Source organism: Pezoporus flaviventris, unplaced genomic scaffold (assembly GCF_033815535.1).
Source record: "Pezoporus flaviventris isolate CSIRO_AGI_PZ_B2104156 unplaced genomic scaffold, CSIRO_AGI_Pfla_v1 ptg000007l, whole genome shotgun sequence".
Taxonomy (NCBI): Eukaryota; Metazoa; Chordata; class Aves; order Psittaciformes; family Psittacidae; genus Pezoporus; species Pezoporus flaviventris.
This window is the reverse complement of record NW_026892555.1, coordinates 43,191,196-43,207,910: the sequence shown is the minus strand read 5'-3', so window position 1 is coordinate 43,207,910 and position 16,715 is coordinate 43,191,196. Positions and strand designations below refer to the sequence as shown.

Sequence of the window (16,715 nt, the reverse complement as noted above, 5' to 3'; positions counted from 1 at the left end):
CAGCCAGCCAGGGCGGCCCAGCTCCGAGCGGGCAGGTGTCTCGCTCTACGGGGATTCAGACGGGCCGGTTCCCCCAACCTCCCCTGGCCCGCCCCGCCCCAGGAGAAGCCCCGCCCCTCCCCGGTAGAACAGGATGACATCATCCCTCCCCACTGGCTCGCCGCGCCGCTCCTCCGGCCCGCCACCACCCCGGGAGGAAGGGGGGGTTGTCCAAGCACCCCCCTCTCGAACCCGCGTCCCAGCGGACAGCCCGGGGCACCGGGGACGCCGGCTGCTACTCCCCGTCCCGCCGCCCAGCCTCGCCCCTAACCCCACACCCCACTACGTCATCCCTCCCTCTCCCCCGCGCGCGCGGCGCTGCTGGCGGGGAAGCGTCCCCCGAGGGGAGCGCCGGGGCCGGGCAGCGGCTTCGCGGCGGCTTCACCCGCCGAAGCGCGCCTGCGCAGAAGCGGCGCGCCGGCGCGGTGTGGCGGCTGCGCGTGCGCAACTCGGGGGGGGCGGACGCGGCGGGCGGGCGGCGGGGCAGCTCCTGCGCTGACACCTGCAGCATGTGCCAGGAGCTGCAGCGGCAGCGGCCGCCTCTGCCTCTGCGCGGCGCGGCCGCCCCGCTCCGGCGCCGTGCGCGGCGGCGGCGGTGGTGGCGGCGGAGGAGCAACTCCCGCTCCCGGCGTCCCTCCTCCTCCTGCCTGGCACCGTGTGCCGGCGGGTGCACGGTGACCTTACGGAGCGTGCATTACCTCACAGGTAAATATCAGCTGATCCGCCCCAGCGGCAGCGGCGGGAGCCAGGCGGCCGGAGCCCACAGAGCGTTCCTGAGGTAGCGATCTCGGGTGTGTGGTGCCGGGCAGGGGACGCCGCCTGTTGCCGTTTACCTGTGGGGGGCAGCTGGCGGGGGGGCGCACGGGGTTACCCCCTCGGCACAACGGGGGCGCCTGTGTTGTGGGGCGGCCTCAGCGGGGGGGACGATGACGGGTGGGGACCCCTGGGCCGGGCCCCCCCCTCCCCGTTGTCGTCCTGCTCTCCGTGTCTGCCCCCGGTGGGGTCGTAATAAGGTCTCGTTTATCCTCAGGGCGGGATCCAGCCCTGGCAGGTGCGTGAGTGTCTGTCTTACAGTGACCCACCCAGACTCACCATGCAGCAGGTCTATGGGTCTGTTGGCATGGAGAGGGAACCTGGTGGGTAGTGGCGGTCCCCTGCTATGGCTGGCTGAGGGAAAAGGGGTGAAAGGATGCCCATAATGCAGAAGTGTTGCCTTTACCGGTGCGTTCACTGGCTTATTGGCAAAGTTTGGTAGTTGGTGGTGAAAATCGCAGTTGTCACAGCCAAACTAGCTTCTACTACCCATGCTGAGGAGTAGCTACCACTGCTACCAGTAGCTACCAGTAGCATGTCGTGATGGGACACGAGCAAATGGTTTAGAATTGAAAAAGGGTAAGCAACCTGGGAGGTGTCTGTGCACGTGGCAGGGGGGTTGGAACTAGATGATTTTAAGGTCCTTTCCAACCCAAACCATTCTGTGATTCTCTAAGAAGTTCTTTACTAAGAGGTGGTGAGGCACTGGCACAGGTTGCCCAGAGAAGCTGTGACTGCCCTATCCCTGGCAGTGTTCAAGGCCAGGTTGAATAGGGCTTGAAGCAACCTGGTCTAGTGGAAGGTGTCCCTGCTCATGGCAGGGGGGTTGGAACTGGGGGAGCTTTAAGGTCTCTTCCAACCTGAGCCATTCCATGATTCTGTGGAAATGAGGCATTTCTGACAGCTGTGGTAGTCAGCTGAGCCTGGTACTTATTCACTGGATCCCATTGTCAGCATTGGTGATCTTTTAGATAGTACCTTAAACATTGCTGGAAGTCAGTGTCATCTGTTAATCTTTGATGGTTCCTGGTGTCTCAGATGTTAAAATGAGAGGTTCACCAATTAAGAAGCAGTATCACAAAGTTGGTGCTTGTGGGCTTTCAGTACATTTTGTTATGTTCAAAGTTTTGTAACTTATTCTTCACTTCTGAATGCCATACCTCTACTCCTCCTCTTCTTGGTGGGGTATAGTAGTAGTTTAATAATAGTGGGGGGATAATGGCATAGATTCTATGATTTAAACCTAGTATAGTTATGGAGCTGTTTCTGTAACTTTTACCTGAGCACTAGGTTGTCTCTGCACCTATGATCACGCACATGATTGGGCACATATTCACTAATAAAATGGTGGCAAGTAGAGAGTAGTGAGTGCAACATTTTTAATTCATGCTGTTTTCTGGTTGTCAAAGGGTAAGTGAGCATGAGATGAAAGCCAGTGCCATGTCTATTTTAAGTCCATGTCTTTATATTGCTCCTCAAAAGAGAATGATCCTACTGACACATTTTTGGGTTTCACCCTACTCTTGCAATTATCATTCAAGTTCCTGTATTTATTCAAAGTCAGTATATAATGCAACAGACATTTTTGTGGGTTTATCTGGACTTTAGTTTTTTCTTTATCAGAAGATGAAGTTAAAATTCAAAGAACTGAATGCTTAAAAATAAATCTTTCTGTCCTATAAAAAGTCACACATAAAATACCAGCTCCTGACTTGACCTCTCAATGAGCTATAACTGTAATCAGAATGAGGTGCTGTAGTCTTGCAGTGGTAGTAGTAAATACAAAATTGCGTATGTGTGCACACTGTTATCATGGGCAAGTGGGTAATTCATGAATGTAATGCTCAGTATATGAGGCTCCCCAATGGTGTGTAATCATTTCCACACACAGTTTTCTGCATGTTGCTGGTTGTGTGCACCAGTGCCCAGTATGGCACTGAAGGATGGCACTAAGTCATGCAGGCACAACCACATAGTTTCAGGTCTCTCTGGGAAGTACCCCATGAGCCACTCCTGAAGACAAATGTACATGTGCTCTCTGTGTGCTGGGGTAGCCTACTGATCCCGTAACTAAGAAAATGGAAAGAAAGCACAATGTACATTATGATAAGCTCCAGGATAGCAATCCATTGTGGTTTAGAGGAAAATGAAAGATAGATTTTTCTGTTTTGTTTGGCTTTTGAAGCTTTAGTCTTTCATTAATGATTTCTTTGATTCCTGTAGTTGTACACTGTCAGAGACTGTAGGATAGTTTATCTCCTCCTATCATTTTTTGCCCTGTGTAAGCCTATTCAGAATTGCCTATAAGGGTCAGCACTGATCTGTCTAACTTCCATGCCAGGTAAATAATCAGATATAATTGCACTAAAATCAATGAATATATACTGACATGAAACTGTGAGAAGAAAATCAGCCTCATAGTGTTTTATACTTGTATAGCTGAAAGCCAAAAATAGCTATCATAAACACAACGTGTCCTTTCAGAAGGAATAGTCAATGCCTATCTTACAGTTGTCCAAAAAGTTTCTTCTATTTCAGCAGCTTTGGGTTAGGAAATTGAAGGCAGCAATCTTGGAATGAGAACATAATCGGAGAAACTTTTTGTTCCAGTAACTAATCTCCTTCTCCTTAATTCTGTGCTGTTAATCTTAGCGTGCACATACCCACACTATTAACATTTGGCAAGGACTGTTTTCTTAAACAGGGACCCTTAAGCGTGTTGCCAAATACACAGGGTTAATTCTAATGACTGTGTTTTAAACTGCTGCTCTTTAATTATATATGTTCCTATCCTAGGCATAACAGCAAAATGTAAGTGGTATGGAATGTTACATTCCAATTAGTTTTGATGTGCAAATGGGAATTAGAGTTGATGGGTAAGCCTGACATGTACTGCATGACTTGTCATGTTTTTCCTGGAGAGAGGGGAGTCTTGGGACTGAGTCACCAATGAAGAACATGGAGCCCCGCAGGCACAGAACTGGTGCAATGGAGTGATGAGTCAGACCTTTTATCTTCAAATTCGGTATTAGGTGGTATTCATGCATGGGGTGCATTGCACTCATTGTGTACCTAGGCAAGTAACTAGCACAGAAAAACAGTCCTCTGACTCTGGGACACTTTTTCTTGGCAGAGGTGGTCCTGCTTCTATTGAGATGAAAGGGTGTTGGTTAAGATTGTGTAGGAAATCACAGTGTATTAGCTTGCTGATCAAATCAGGTCTGCCAGGCAATATACATCCATTTCTTACATTGTTTCAAATCCCGTAGTAGTATGACACATTACTTACATTTTCAATTCCTGCATTGTAGATCTGTACCAGCTTTTTCACACTTCTGAAACCAGATAGAGGAGGAAGAGCAGTGTTCATATGCCCCAATATGTGTGTAAACTATATGTCTTTCGGGAGTGTTGCTGTGGAATGACAGTATTGTTTCTGATCCCAGAGGAAGTTGATGTTATTGCTAAGCTAATGAAAATAGTTGAAATTTCGTAGAAGTGGTAGCCTCAGAAATATGTTAAACAGCGAGAGTGAAGGTGGCTCACTCAGCTGTTTCTAGAAACAAAACAAAGCCTTACATCAGAGATGTCTTCACTTAGTCACTTAGCCTGAAATTTCTTGAATAGCGATCATTAATAACACCATATCTTCTCAGGCTCACAGAGCATGAAAGTTCCTTGATTTATAATCGTTTGGGAGCAGGTGCTCAAAATTGTGTCCACTTGCACAAACAGCACAAGTGTGACACTTCTGCTGAAAATGGAGTGGGCACATACAGGGGTCAATTGTGTGTGTAGCGATTGGAATGGCCCGGAAGAGTGTAATGAAACAGCTCCCTATCCTACATCATTAGAGAAGCTACTAAAGAGACTGTGTTTGGAAAAACATGAGGATTTTATCTGAAAGTTTTAGCAGAAGGTTATTGATCTGTATGTTTTAAAATCTTGTGAACTGTAAAAAGTCACCATTTTGTGATCACCACAGATATTAGTGTTGGTTGGGGATGGGGGGGGGGGTGTTAATGGTCTTGCAAAAAAAGCTTCTGTCTTCTCACATTGCCTTAAATTGGAAAACTTACAATGAAGACACATTGGAAGTGCAGGAAAGATGTGCCAATTTAGGTCTAAATCATTCCAATTCCAATTAAAGTGTAAATGATTTTATTTGTTTTTAAGTTAGATATACCTGTTGTATTCTCTAGATGTCTAGATATCTAGAATATCACCTGTGAAGAAATCAACACAGGCAGGGTTTACCAGTTGTGGCAACTGAAATGAAATGCCAAACCACTTGGAGGAACTTGGAAATTTCAGTGGTCTTTGTGTCCTGGTGTGGAGATCCACAAACCTGAGACTAGTTGCACTAATGAAGAAAGTAATGCCAGAACTGGAAATCTCCAGAGAAACCCATCTCAGCTCTAGAGAGATGGATATCTAAGAAAAGCTTTCAAGTACTACCTCTTGTTTGGATTTAGTTACCACGGAACTGGAATGCCATGAAGTCACAAGGTGATATCATGCAATCAATATTATTTTGCTACTGACTTCAGTAGAGCCAGGGTTTTGCCGTGCTGCTTATTAAGGTGATGGCTTGGCTTCATGAGCGAAGATTTGGGAAGGGCTTTAACCACGCTTACTACAAGTACGATGACCAAATCTAGCTGGAAAAAGGGGTGCTTAGGCAATCAGGAAGTGTCTGACCACAACTGTCAGCTCCTGAGCTAACTCAAGCTACCCAATGCGCTGGTCCGCCCACATGCAGCGTTGGATCTGCAGCTTCCCATGCGCCTTGTCACCTACCGTTTAGACCCTTGCCCGTCCATAAAGACAAGTGAGAGTAAGCCCTTCCAGCCTGCGCAGTGGATTTTTTAGGTGAAGCTCAGCTAGCACAGAAGCTTATTAAGGTAGGCAGGACTGAAATGTATGGGGCTAAATCTTTCTTTCATTTATGATGACATAAATCCAGTCCCAGTGTATTTTCATCCTAACAGTGAAGAGAGAAAGAGATCACAACTGTATCAGCTGTCCATGGCATATCCACAACTGCTGCTAGAGCATGCAATTATTTTATGATCTTCCTGTATGCTATGCAAAACCTTTACCATTAAACGTGTGACATCATCTTCTCCTCCTGTAACCACTGTATTTATCATGGGTATGTGAGAAGTTAATGCTGACAGTTCACATACCTGTGCATATGCCACAAAGATCCAGAGGGAGATCCTGAGCTGTATCTTTTATTGTACAGAGGCTGCATTTGTATGAGGATGCTCTGTATAAGCAGAACGGCCTGCAAAGGGAAATACAGAGATTTTTGTAACTATTCAAAAGAGATTACAACTTAAAAGAATTCCATCCTATAATGTACAAAGTACAAAAATAAAGGCTCTTTTCAGTTAAATCCTCTACCAGATTGATGTCAAGAAGCAATGCAATATCTCAAATGATTTGGGATTTTTTAATCTTCTTAGCTAGAAGAGATGTCAGAAGAGCCAGGGGTGGAGATCTACAAAAATGCAGTAGAAGATTCATGTGGAATTTCCTCATGCAGTGGTCTGAATGCCTCTGCTTGTTTTGCTTAAAATGAAATTCAGACTTCAGAAGCATACTTGATTTTCTTTTCTCTTGATGCTGACAAGCTCTGCTTTCTCTTTGCTGTCTAAAGATATAACAGCAATTAAAATGTAGTGTGCCAGCGATGTCTATAAACTGCTTTGTGATGTAAGAATCATTACGTAAGATTTTTTCTGACATGAAGAAAATTAACAAGAGCAAAGAAGTCTTTTGGTATTATTTGCAGCTTTTCGAAAGTTTAGCTGGAACTTCCTCCTCATGGTGACTCCTTGTGCAGCGGGTGTGAGTGGAGGCTTGTTTAACTGGTGACACTCCTCTATAGTGAAATTTGTCCGTGTTGTTTTAAATAAACGCCTGATATAATTTTGCCCTTAGACCTTACAGGTGAATAGATCTGTTGAACAGTGAGATCTCGTTGAACTGTGCATCTTGGCTTGTGCAGGAAGGTGGAACTGTGTTTGTACCATGTTTGGCACCAGGTAAGATGGATGAGCTGGTTCCAACCAGGAGGAAGAGCCAATTGAGAGGTCCCAAAGCAGAGTCCAGGTGACTGAAGGAAAAGAAGATAATACAACCTTTTCTGAAATGTGATTTTTTCCATTAAAGGATTAAAACCCCAAAGTAAGCTGTGACCCTCCTCTTTCTTCAAGTGATAAAGATGAAACAGTGCAAGTAGAAAAAGTAATGATCAGAAATGGAAGAGGGAGCAGTGTGTGTGTGTATGGCCTTCCTGGAAAGGTTTGAGCTGAACTCGAAGATCTGATGCAGATTTTTCTGATCTTGACCTCTGATTCCTGGGCAGTTGTAATTACTTGCCAAGCCTGCACACATGTGAAAGGAGCTGCCTTTTGCAGGCCATTTTTATATGCCTTTATGCTTCCCAGAACTGCCCTGCTATTTATGTGTATTGAGTTTTCTCACAATTGCCCTGTTGTACTTGATTGGTGCCAGAGTTAAATGGTGGCTGGCCTGTACTTAGCCACAGCAGCAGTTGTCCACTGTTAATCACTGCCACAAAGTGGATCTTGATGGCAGTCTGAAGTACCAGTCAGCTCTCCTCTTTTCTTTCCTCTTTGAAGTCTTCTTTGCTTTAGTATGTGTGTCAATGAGCATGGTCATGTGGTATGCAACACAAACTTGAGCTGTGCTGGGAGGCTTGCCTCCTTGGAGAAAGAAGGGCTCTTGGCTGCCCACCAAAGCCCATCATGGCTTGACAGTTATGCCTTAGTGGAATGGACCGACCAACTTCTCAGTGGGCAGAGTGCCAGCCTAGCAGATGGGCCTGAATGTGGGCAGCCAGCAAAGCACATACATACTTGTAGATGTAGATGGTTGTACATATGAGCATAATAAATGGGGGTCTTTGCAATTTGATAAAAAGTTGCCGAAACGAAAGGTTGAGTACTAAAGTGATGAGCCTGAAGGGAGACTTCTCTGAGGGAGGGGGCATGTCAGAGTGCTCAGAGGCAGGATCTGTGGTTTCCTTGTTGCTCTCTGCTTGCAGTTTTGCAGATTATATAATAAACAAAGGAGGCTATTTAGTCTTTTGAATCCAGGCGCTCTTGTTACTACAACTGGGAATGTGGAAAATGACACTTTACTGTAGTGAATCCCCTTACAAACTACTTGAAGCTTCCTACCAGCTCAGATTCTACCAACGCATTTACTGGTACAGGTTGAGATCAGTGGAAATCTGTGCATGCCACCCTTTTAGTTTTGAATTACATTTTTAAATATGAGATACTTCACTGATCAAGAGTTACATGGAAATCAGTTACCAGGATGGAACAGAACAAAACTTTCTTTGTAGGTCGTATCTTCCAAAATCTTCGTGTGTAGTTAGTGAGTAAATGCTAATCCCTTTCCATGAATGACAGTCAGCTAATACATGCATGAGGGCCATACAGTAACTGATAATTAAACACTTGTAGGCCTTTTGAAGACCTAGCCATCAGTTGCATCGTTACAGAAGGGACATAGAAAAAGCGAGGTGACTTGAACTTGTCTTCAGAGGGGTTTGATTGAAGAAGCAAATTTCTCTTGAACCCATTTCCCTAATTTTTTCAGTGTATTGCTGGAGAATTGCCTGGCCTTGCCGTCTCAGGGCACACAGGTATCTTGCTTGAAGGTCCAGGTCCTTACTAGGAGAAAGCGCTAGTGGATTGCAGGATTAAAAGCATCCCATACCCAGCTGGAAATTGCCTCAGGCTTCTTTTAAAATGCTGGAAGGTCTGTGGACACAGTTTTCCTTGAGCTGATAGGGCAAACCAAGAATCTGTGATTTTTGGCTCTGGATACCCTCAGTATAAAAGTACAGACTTAACATTTCTAGGACCCTTAAGTTAGATTTGCAGGAATTATCAGGATAAGAAAAATCTTTTCTCAAATCCTAGAAATAAATTGTATTTACCCAATCCAGTGTAAGCCCTTTACGCTTAACCTGAAGACATGGCAGTTGTCTGCATGACTCCCAGATTGAGTGCTGTGGTTGCTGGCTTCTAAGTGCCCAGAGGAGTTTTACAAGCCAGCACATTAAATGTGCTAGCAGGCCTAGGGAATATGTTTTGTCTTTAAGGATTGGACCAGGATTTTGGTGGGGGCTGACCTGCCTGGCCAAAATCAGTACAGTGAAAGAACTGTTTTGAGGAGATGAAATAATGAAGCAATTTCTAAGGGCTCAGATTTCAAAAAGACAATTAAAAACTCCTGTAGGTTTCAGGGGCAAGTATTTGCTCCTGTAATGAAAATGACAACAATATGACTAGTGAATTCTGAATGGAATGGAAAGATGTATTCTGGTCGGAGTATAATGTCTGACGTACACACACTTTTTATTAACATTTTATTCTTCTTTTAGCCTTTCAGAGGTGTTTACCATGTGACTCTGCTTCTTAAATAATAACCAGAACAAGCAGTTTCATGGTGGTGTGCACTAATTAATGGAAACTATAGACATTTAAATCCCGTGTGCGGGAATACTGCAAGTTTTGACTCATTTAATGCCTGTCTCCTTAGCCCACATCTGCCATTCCTCTTTGTGCAGGCAAGGGGGAGCATAGCTCTTAAGTGTTTTTTATCAGTTTTCTTATCACCTGTATTCAGCTGCTTCTGGTGGAACAATTAGAAAAACACAGGTGCAGTACTCCAAAGAGCTGAGAGAGGGCAAAGGGAAAGAAAAGCAGGATGGAGAAGGAAGGTTGTTAAAATGGGAAAATGGGGTGGAGAAAAATGGTATGCGTAAGGAGAAGGAAAACAATGCAAAAGGGAAGGATAGAGAGAAAGAAGAAGGAAAACATGTGAAACCAGTTGAAAGAGGGAGAAGAAATGGGGGAGAAAAAACCCACATCATCAGATGAGGACTGTACTGTGTTAATGAAAATTAGTGCATGCTCCAGCTAAGTTCCTTTTCTCTTAACGTGACAGAGCACGACTCATCTTGCAAAGGCTGCTCTGGAAAAAGGGTCCCATTTGGCCGTACAGGGCTACTTGCATGAGGAACTGGCTCAAGAAGATCTTGAGATGGACAAGACTATGATTTACTTTTTATTGCCGAGTCTGTTAAGGTGGCAATATACTTGTCCTCCTCTAATTACTGGCACTGAAAAGAGCAATGTGAGTCTCTGTATGTTTTAAGCCTGTAGACCGTGCGTTGGAAGTTGAACTGCATCATGCTGTGCTCTGTATATAACCTTCTGCAGAGCAAGGTGATACAGACTGTCAAATACTGTAATACTAGTGGTATTACTTTAGTAGTCCCTGTTTCTCCAGACAGATACAGAAGATTCGAAAGCAGTCAGTGTTTGTGAGCACTGCATCAGTATACCCTAAAAGGCACTTTGCTAATTTTTGCTTCCTGACCCCTGTTTATCTAGTCAGATTAAGACCAAAATTGTTATGGACAACAGCATGAAACTTTTGCACAGAAAAGATAAACGATAGCTGTTGTACAAGATTAGTAACTTAAAATGCAGCTACTTTAGTACATTTGCACCGAGATTAGCCAGTCATCCTTCTTAGGCAGAAGAGCAGGTAGAATGCCTTGATGTTTTGGTGAGGGGTGTGTTTCATTTGTCCCATTGTAATGCTCTGCCATATTTCCACAGGGAATGCTACATATCTGATACGCTAGGAGACCCATATTATTATTGCTATTTGCATTTGCACTTAAATATTACTTATCTTACTATTAAAAACAAGCTAGCAGAAAGGTAATTATTCCTTCATAATTTGTGACTATTTCCCCATTCAACACATGAAAACATGTAGTAGGGCATTATAAAACTCTCTTGATTTGTTGTAGGCAATCAGACTTTTGATGGTGTGCTTGACTATCAGAACAAACCACCGTGACTTCTTTACCATAAGCTCTGTTCCAAATAATTAATGTAGTGTTAGTGGGCTTGCTGAAGCAGTAGGCTATATAACAGGGACTGCAAAGCATGGAAACCTACTGTGTCTTTCTGTTATAAAAAGGCCCTGCTTGTGCTGGAGATCCTATGAAGAATTTGTAGAGATACTTGAAAGGATAAAACACTGTATAAAATCCTAAAGTTCAAAGAGAAAATACCACTCAGGATAAAAAAAGGGAGCTTAACCCAGCAGCAGCTTAACCATATATGACAGATCTAGTGCTAAGTCCTGCGCCACCAATGCAAATGCCTCTAGATTTCACCAAGTAGCCAGATGGAAGGACTGGAAGAAAGGCTTTGAGGATACTGACCTTTTGGGGGGTGGGGGGTGTGCAGAGAGAAAGGGAACGTGCTTCCCAGTAAATGACTGTGATTTTCTGGGAAGGATATAAGAAGGGAAAGTTTAATACATGGACAGCTAGATCTGTCTTGCATTTTCTGTGACAACTACTTTTAAAGCCATTAATATGTATTTGTCTGTATTTCTGTGCAGGATTATGCCATAAATAAAATTGAGAACTATGCAAGTTGTCAACTCTGTTATTCTGACATGGGGATAGATTACACCAGGCCTGAGCAATGATATCAAGAGCTGAGACTTAGAAGAATCATTAGCTATGTCCTCCTTCCTGTGCCATACGGTGACATGAACTTTGAATCAAAACTGATCACCTTCAGGCCTTGAGGGTAATCAGAATTGCAGTAAAAAGGGTGGTTTAGAAGTGACAGCTCCTCCTAGGTAGTTCTCTGTGACCTTTAATCATCTCTATGTGTGTCCTGGACCCAACTATTTTCTTGTCTTGCCAGCTCCCCACAGAAACATGTCATAGAATAGTCAGCTCAGCCATGCTTCATGCTGTCTCCTTCCTCCCTCTCTCCCTCCATCCCCAGTGCAGAGCTGCTGTTGTGTGCGCTCTGCTCTACAAGCCCAAGCATCTTCTCTTCCATTCTGCCAGTGGTGCTTGGACTTAAGGAGCTCTGCGTTAGCTCAGCCACTGCTGCACGTTGACCATGGATGGCATGTAAGCATGCAAATTATGTCAGTAATTTATTTGCAGTAGTTGTCACACAGAGCAACACAAACCTTGGTGGCTTTGGCAGGCTGCTATTGCTGTAGGAGATGGGCAGGGACAGCTTACGTAAGTGCCCAAGGAAAGGAAGGAAACAACATTTTAGCAGCTGTGTTGATAGCAGGTGCTGTTTCAGGCTTCTTACCCAGTGCCCAGAGTCTTTGTTTCAGGTAGTGGGAACATTTGTAAGGTAGAAAGTTCTGTTGATTTCAGAATATCTTAATGTTAGATAAAGTGAATATGGTCACATAGCAGTAAGTTCAGCCCCAGGAAAGTATGTATGAGACTGCTGTCACTGCTAAGAGATGCATGCTTGTTGGAGGCCATGTTGTGGCTTTTTGGCCCGTACAAGCATAGCAATGGTTTATCTTGCTTTTGTTTATTTGTAGGAAAAGAAAAGATGGAGCTGCATCTCTTTTCTGAAGCTAAAGTATAGATTAAAGGTACTCTCTCTCCCCCCCCCCCCCCCCGCTTTAGTTTTTAGGAGACTGCAGCAATGTATTCTAAGCAGTCACAGAAGCTTTAATGACAGCTGTTTTGCTTGAAAGCCTGTATCTGTCAGTGTCTGTAACATGATTTGATGTAATCCTTTGGATTTCCTTATGTTTAAAAAAGCTGCAGTCTTCTTCACCTACCAAACCACTTTTAACAGTTGAAATTTTAGCAGGGAATATTTAAAAAATCTACCATCTCTGATGATCCTACTGTTTACGTTTTTTAATACATCTCTTACCTTAGTCTGAATGACCAGCTAAGGACATGACTTAGTAAATATGGGAGTTTGGGAAAAAGAAGCTCACAAATAAAATAGTGCTAGCAGAAATCTTAGTAGTCTCATATTCCTATGCCATTTGCTGCTCAAAAGTGAGGAAAACCATTTAAAAGCGAACTTGTGTTTCATGGTAGTCTTTATGCCTATGAGTCAATCTCATTTTACAACTCGTCTGTTGAGATAATTTGTCCTTGAAACCCAGATTTCTCTTACCTACACTGACATGTGTTTTGCAAGACCTTGAAATTACACAATGGAAGGAGAGCTGAAAACTGGTGCCGAATCTCCTAGATGGTCATGGTTATCCGGAGCTTTAGTTTCATGCACTATGGTACTGCAGATTGTGATGTGCAGGCAGTCAACACTGCACGTGTGGCTGTCCCTTTGGCCAGCTTGGGTAAATGCAGATTCACCTCAGAGGGTAGGATGTGGTTGTATGGTTCCCTCAGCGGATGGGCTCTCACTTCCTCTTCCCTCCCGCTTTGTTTGCCTGAGACACTTCACTTTTTCTCAGGCATTAATAATTGCAAGGGGAAGGTATGGACTGATGCAGTGGGTCCTATGGCATGCTGCCTTGCTCAGAATGCAAAGGAAGACAGTGGGGATATAAGGCCTGATTTTAGCACTCCTGAGTTAGCTGTTTGAAACCACCTAAGTCCAGGACACTTGAATTTTATCCTTTTTTTTTCCAGGCGACTCTCTATGGCCCTGCCTAACTGAAAAAGCAATGGTCTTCCCATTGGTATTATGATTTACATCTCAATTTGTTGATACCAACACACTATCCTTGCTGAGCTACAAACTTATTTGATCAAATCCAGTTATCCAGAATTACCAGCATCCAGTTGAGTGACTGTCATGGGGCTTTGGGCAGGGGGAAAAGGGTGTTTATTTGTTCATTTTGGGTTTTTTTCCTTTCCTTGCTTTTCATCAACTTCTTTACACTGAAAAGACAAAAACAAAGCTTGCATATTGTTGTAGTTAGCTCCTCACGCATCTGTTTTCATTTAAGGGTTACATTTAAGAACACTGGGGCCAATCTACATTTTTCTAGTAGTCTTCAAATGCAGCAATTAAGAAGGATTTATTGCTTTGTTTGCAAAGCCCCACACCAAAAGGAGAGGTGTTTCTGTTTTCACTTCCTTGTCTTTGGCAGCCTCACAGCAGTGAAGCTTTCTGGGCCTCTTGCTGTCTGCTTGGCTAAGTCCAATGAATCTTTTGTTAGCAAGGGGTAAAAAATACATTGAGGATATTTTTGCATTTTATGCTTTACCTCATACTTCTCCTTGTGTTTGGGTAGAACACAGCAGCAATTGGAGCATAATTTATGAAATGTTCTTTAATGTGAACACGTTTAAGTTGAAGCTGCAGCATACACTCATACATCCTTGAGTATCAAAACATTTGTTAGCAGTGTTATGCGAGCAGTGAGGCTGGAAGCTCAGGCCTTGAGAGGGTCTTTACTACTTCTTCCACAGCTTATTTTTCACCGCTTATTACTTTCCCCCCCCTCTCCCCCATCTTGCAAGAGCTGAGTGTTTGATGTGACTTTGTTTTGGAAATTGGTAACATGCACTTTCATACTATTTGTGAATCATCAATGTCATTAGATAGTAAGGTATTTAGCTGGATTTTGATATATAAGGCTCTGCTCCATGTGGTCTGTGCATCTGTATTAACTGGCTTCTTAAATACTGCAGTTTTCTACTTGGCAAATACTCTCAGCAGAAGCACCTACAGCAGTTGCTTCTAGAACTGCAGCATTTATAACTGGTAACTGTACTGGTTTTTTTAATATCCTATTTTTAAATCTCCCTTTTAAAAAGAAAATAATGGAACAGTTATCAAGAAATGTAGCAAAAAACTACCCCAGTCCAAGAGGTTTTACAGAAAATACAAAGCAGTACAGCTAATCTCTGCCTTCTCATACAAAAGGAGCGTGTAACACATAGTCTAGGCAGTAGATCCTTAACTCCACAGATTCATACAGCTCCACTGAAGTAACTTTTGAGAGGATCTGCCCTGCTTCTGTGTTCCTTGTGAAGCTATGAATGGTAAAGCACCCAGCATATACTCTGGGGCAGCATCAAACTACACGTCTGAGAGAATGGAAATAAGTGCTTGAATATATACATACATGTCTGCAAATGTGGGGTAACTGGATTTCTTAGCATATTGGGTGCAGAGAGGAGACAGTGATGATGGATGAAAAAAAACCCTAAAAAAATGTTAGAAATGAACATCCAGGAGGCTTTTTTGAATTATTTGTGCAGTCTACCACAAAAGCACAACAACAAAGAGAAGGTCAAAATCCTGAGAACCGGGATTGCAATGATCAGAGGCCCTTTCAAATGGTGTGGAGTCCATGCCTGCATTAATCCCGAAGTGACTTGTTTCAGTAAGAGGGAATATATTGAACACCAAGAATTGTTCTGTTCTTAGTGAACTGACTGAGGATGAACGCATTTCCCTCTTGTAATTGGAGAAATATAAAGTCAGCCCATTTCTCACTGCAGGGCTTCAAGTCCCAAACAGGTGGGAGTTCATCCATTGTTCCACCTAACTGACACGTGAATTTGTCTCCTTTGCTATTTAACTACTGCATCCCTGATAACACTGGCCACTGTGAAAGTAATCGTTTCCTTTTGTCAGATTTCAATCTATTTAATAGCATTGTCAAATAACAAATGCTTCTGTTGCTGTCAGTACAACTCCTTTTTTTCAATGTAAGCAGGAAGAAATGACATCACAAAAACCTTGGGAAGTGGTAGTAGAGCTGACTTCTCATGGCAATCTGTGCAATCCAAGTGCCACATAAGCCCCTGGTTGCAGAGGGAGGGCTTCTCAAGGCTGAATGATAATAAGTTATGACCTTCCATGTTTGGTACACTTATTTCCTCTGTTACTGAGCACTTCAGATGATCAAAAATAACCAGCAAACATTTTGTGCTTGTTTAAGTAGTCTTTCGAATTGACAAGGCATGAAATCCTTAGACCAAAGGATAGTATTTTTCAGTAGGTTAAAAATGTCTGAAAGTCAAGAGGCTGAGTACATTTACCTCAGCCATGATTTTACTGCCATAATAAGATTTTTTTGCTTTGCTGCACCAGGACTTTAAGATTATGTTAGCTTATGCTGAGCTAAATCCAATATGGGATTTGGTTGTAAAATACACAAGGAGAGGTTTGTGGCTGCAGAAAGTCTGTACAATCCCCTTTCCAAGAGAAGATATTAGCGGGGTTGAAAGGAATCCGTTGCATAGTGCTGTCACGCAATCCTAGCTAAAGTAATGGTGGCCTTACTCTTTACACCCTTGCAAGGCTAACTTCACAAGGCTGACTGCAAGGGGGTAACTTCACTGGGCCTCTTCCACATGACAGTGTTCTTTCCCTGTGGGTATTTTGGTTTTGATTGCTTTACTAAACCTTGTGTTGACCAGAAATACATGAGCTCGATGAGTGATGCTCCTTGCACTTTGGGCTCCTTTGCGCTTCATGCGCAGTAGCTATAGAAGAGATACCTCCTTGAGCGCATACAGCCTGTACCAGAGGTCACCCACCCATGCATCATGAGCATCTGAGTAAACCCTTGTGCTCCCCCTCAGAAGGAGCATCCACAATGGCTGGAGCTTAACTACTATCATTTGATGATTCATTTGCAGTGCTTATTTTCTAAAAATTGCATAGCCTGTTCTCAAAAGCAAGGCAAAGAAAAAAGCAGCTGTTATGAAAAGAGAGGAAGAAAAACTCACATACAAAAACCACAGAGCCTTAAAGAACCAAAACCACATTGTTAGGGTGGGAAAAAAAGCCCTCACAATTTGCTGTGTCTTATCTTTGAATAAGATCAGAAATAGTTACATTTTTGAGGTACTGTTCACATTTTAGACAATTAATTGCTACAGTTGTGAGCCTAAGAATGAATGGATTTTAATTCAGTCCTTACTTGCATTTCTTACTTTTGTGGGGTTTCATAGAGTGTAATCCAGGGAGTTTTTCCCTGTTGTAAAAAGATGTGCTTTTATATTCAGTACTAGT

At 43.4% G+C, this 16,715-nt stretch overlaps 1 protein-coding gene and 2 long non-coding RNA genes across 25 annotated transcripts in view; 2 read left to right on the top strand and 1 right to left on the bottom strand.

Moving 5' to 3' along the window:
- Positions 1–1,359, bottom strand: part of LOC133266873 (uncharacterized) — a 64,246-nt gene extending 62,887 nt beyond the window's left edge. For all 3 annotated transcript variants that reach the window (XR_009742544.1, XR_009742546.1, XR_009742545.1), the window contains exon 1: positions 738–1,359. This is a non-coding gene — a long non-coding RNA (uncharacterized LOC133266873). The remainder of the gene's footprint in view (positions 1–737) is intronic.
- DTNA (dystrobrevin alpha) overlaps positions 503–16,715 on the top strand; it is a 230,824-nt gene continuing 214,611 nt past the window's right edge. For 9 of the 21 annotated variants that reach the window (XM_061448537.1, XM_061448530.1, XM_061448534.1 and 6 more), the window contains exon 1: positions 503–817. In XM_061448537.1, the coding sequence (XP_061304521.1) occupies positions 549–817 (269 nt within the window). In that variant the 5' untranslated portion in view covers positions 503–548. Of the gene's footprint in view, positions 818–12,293; positions 12,349–16,715 lie in introns of those variants that run through there. The other 12 variants (XM_061448535.1, XM_061448547.1, XM_061448554.1 and 9 more) reach the window with 8 other exon arrangements.
- Positions 1,378–7,047, top strand: LOC133266874 (uncharacterized). Its single transcript, XR_009742547.1, has 2 exons — positions 1,378–5,435; positions 5,757–7,047. It is a non-coding gene; the product is annotated as an uncharacterized LOC133266874 (long non-coding RNA).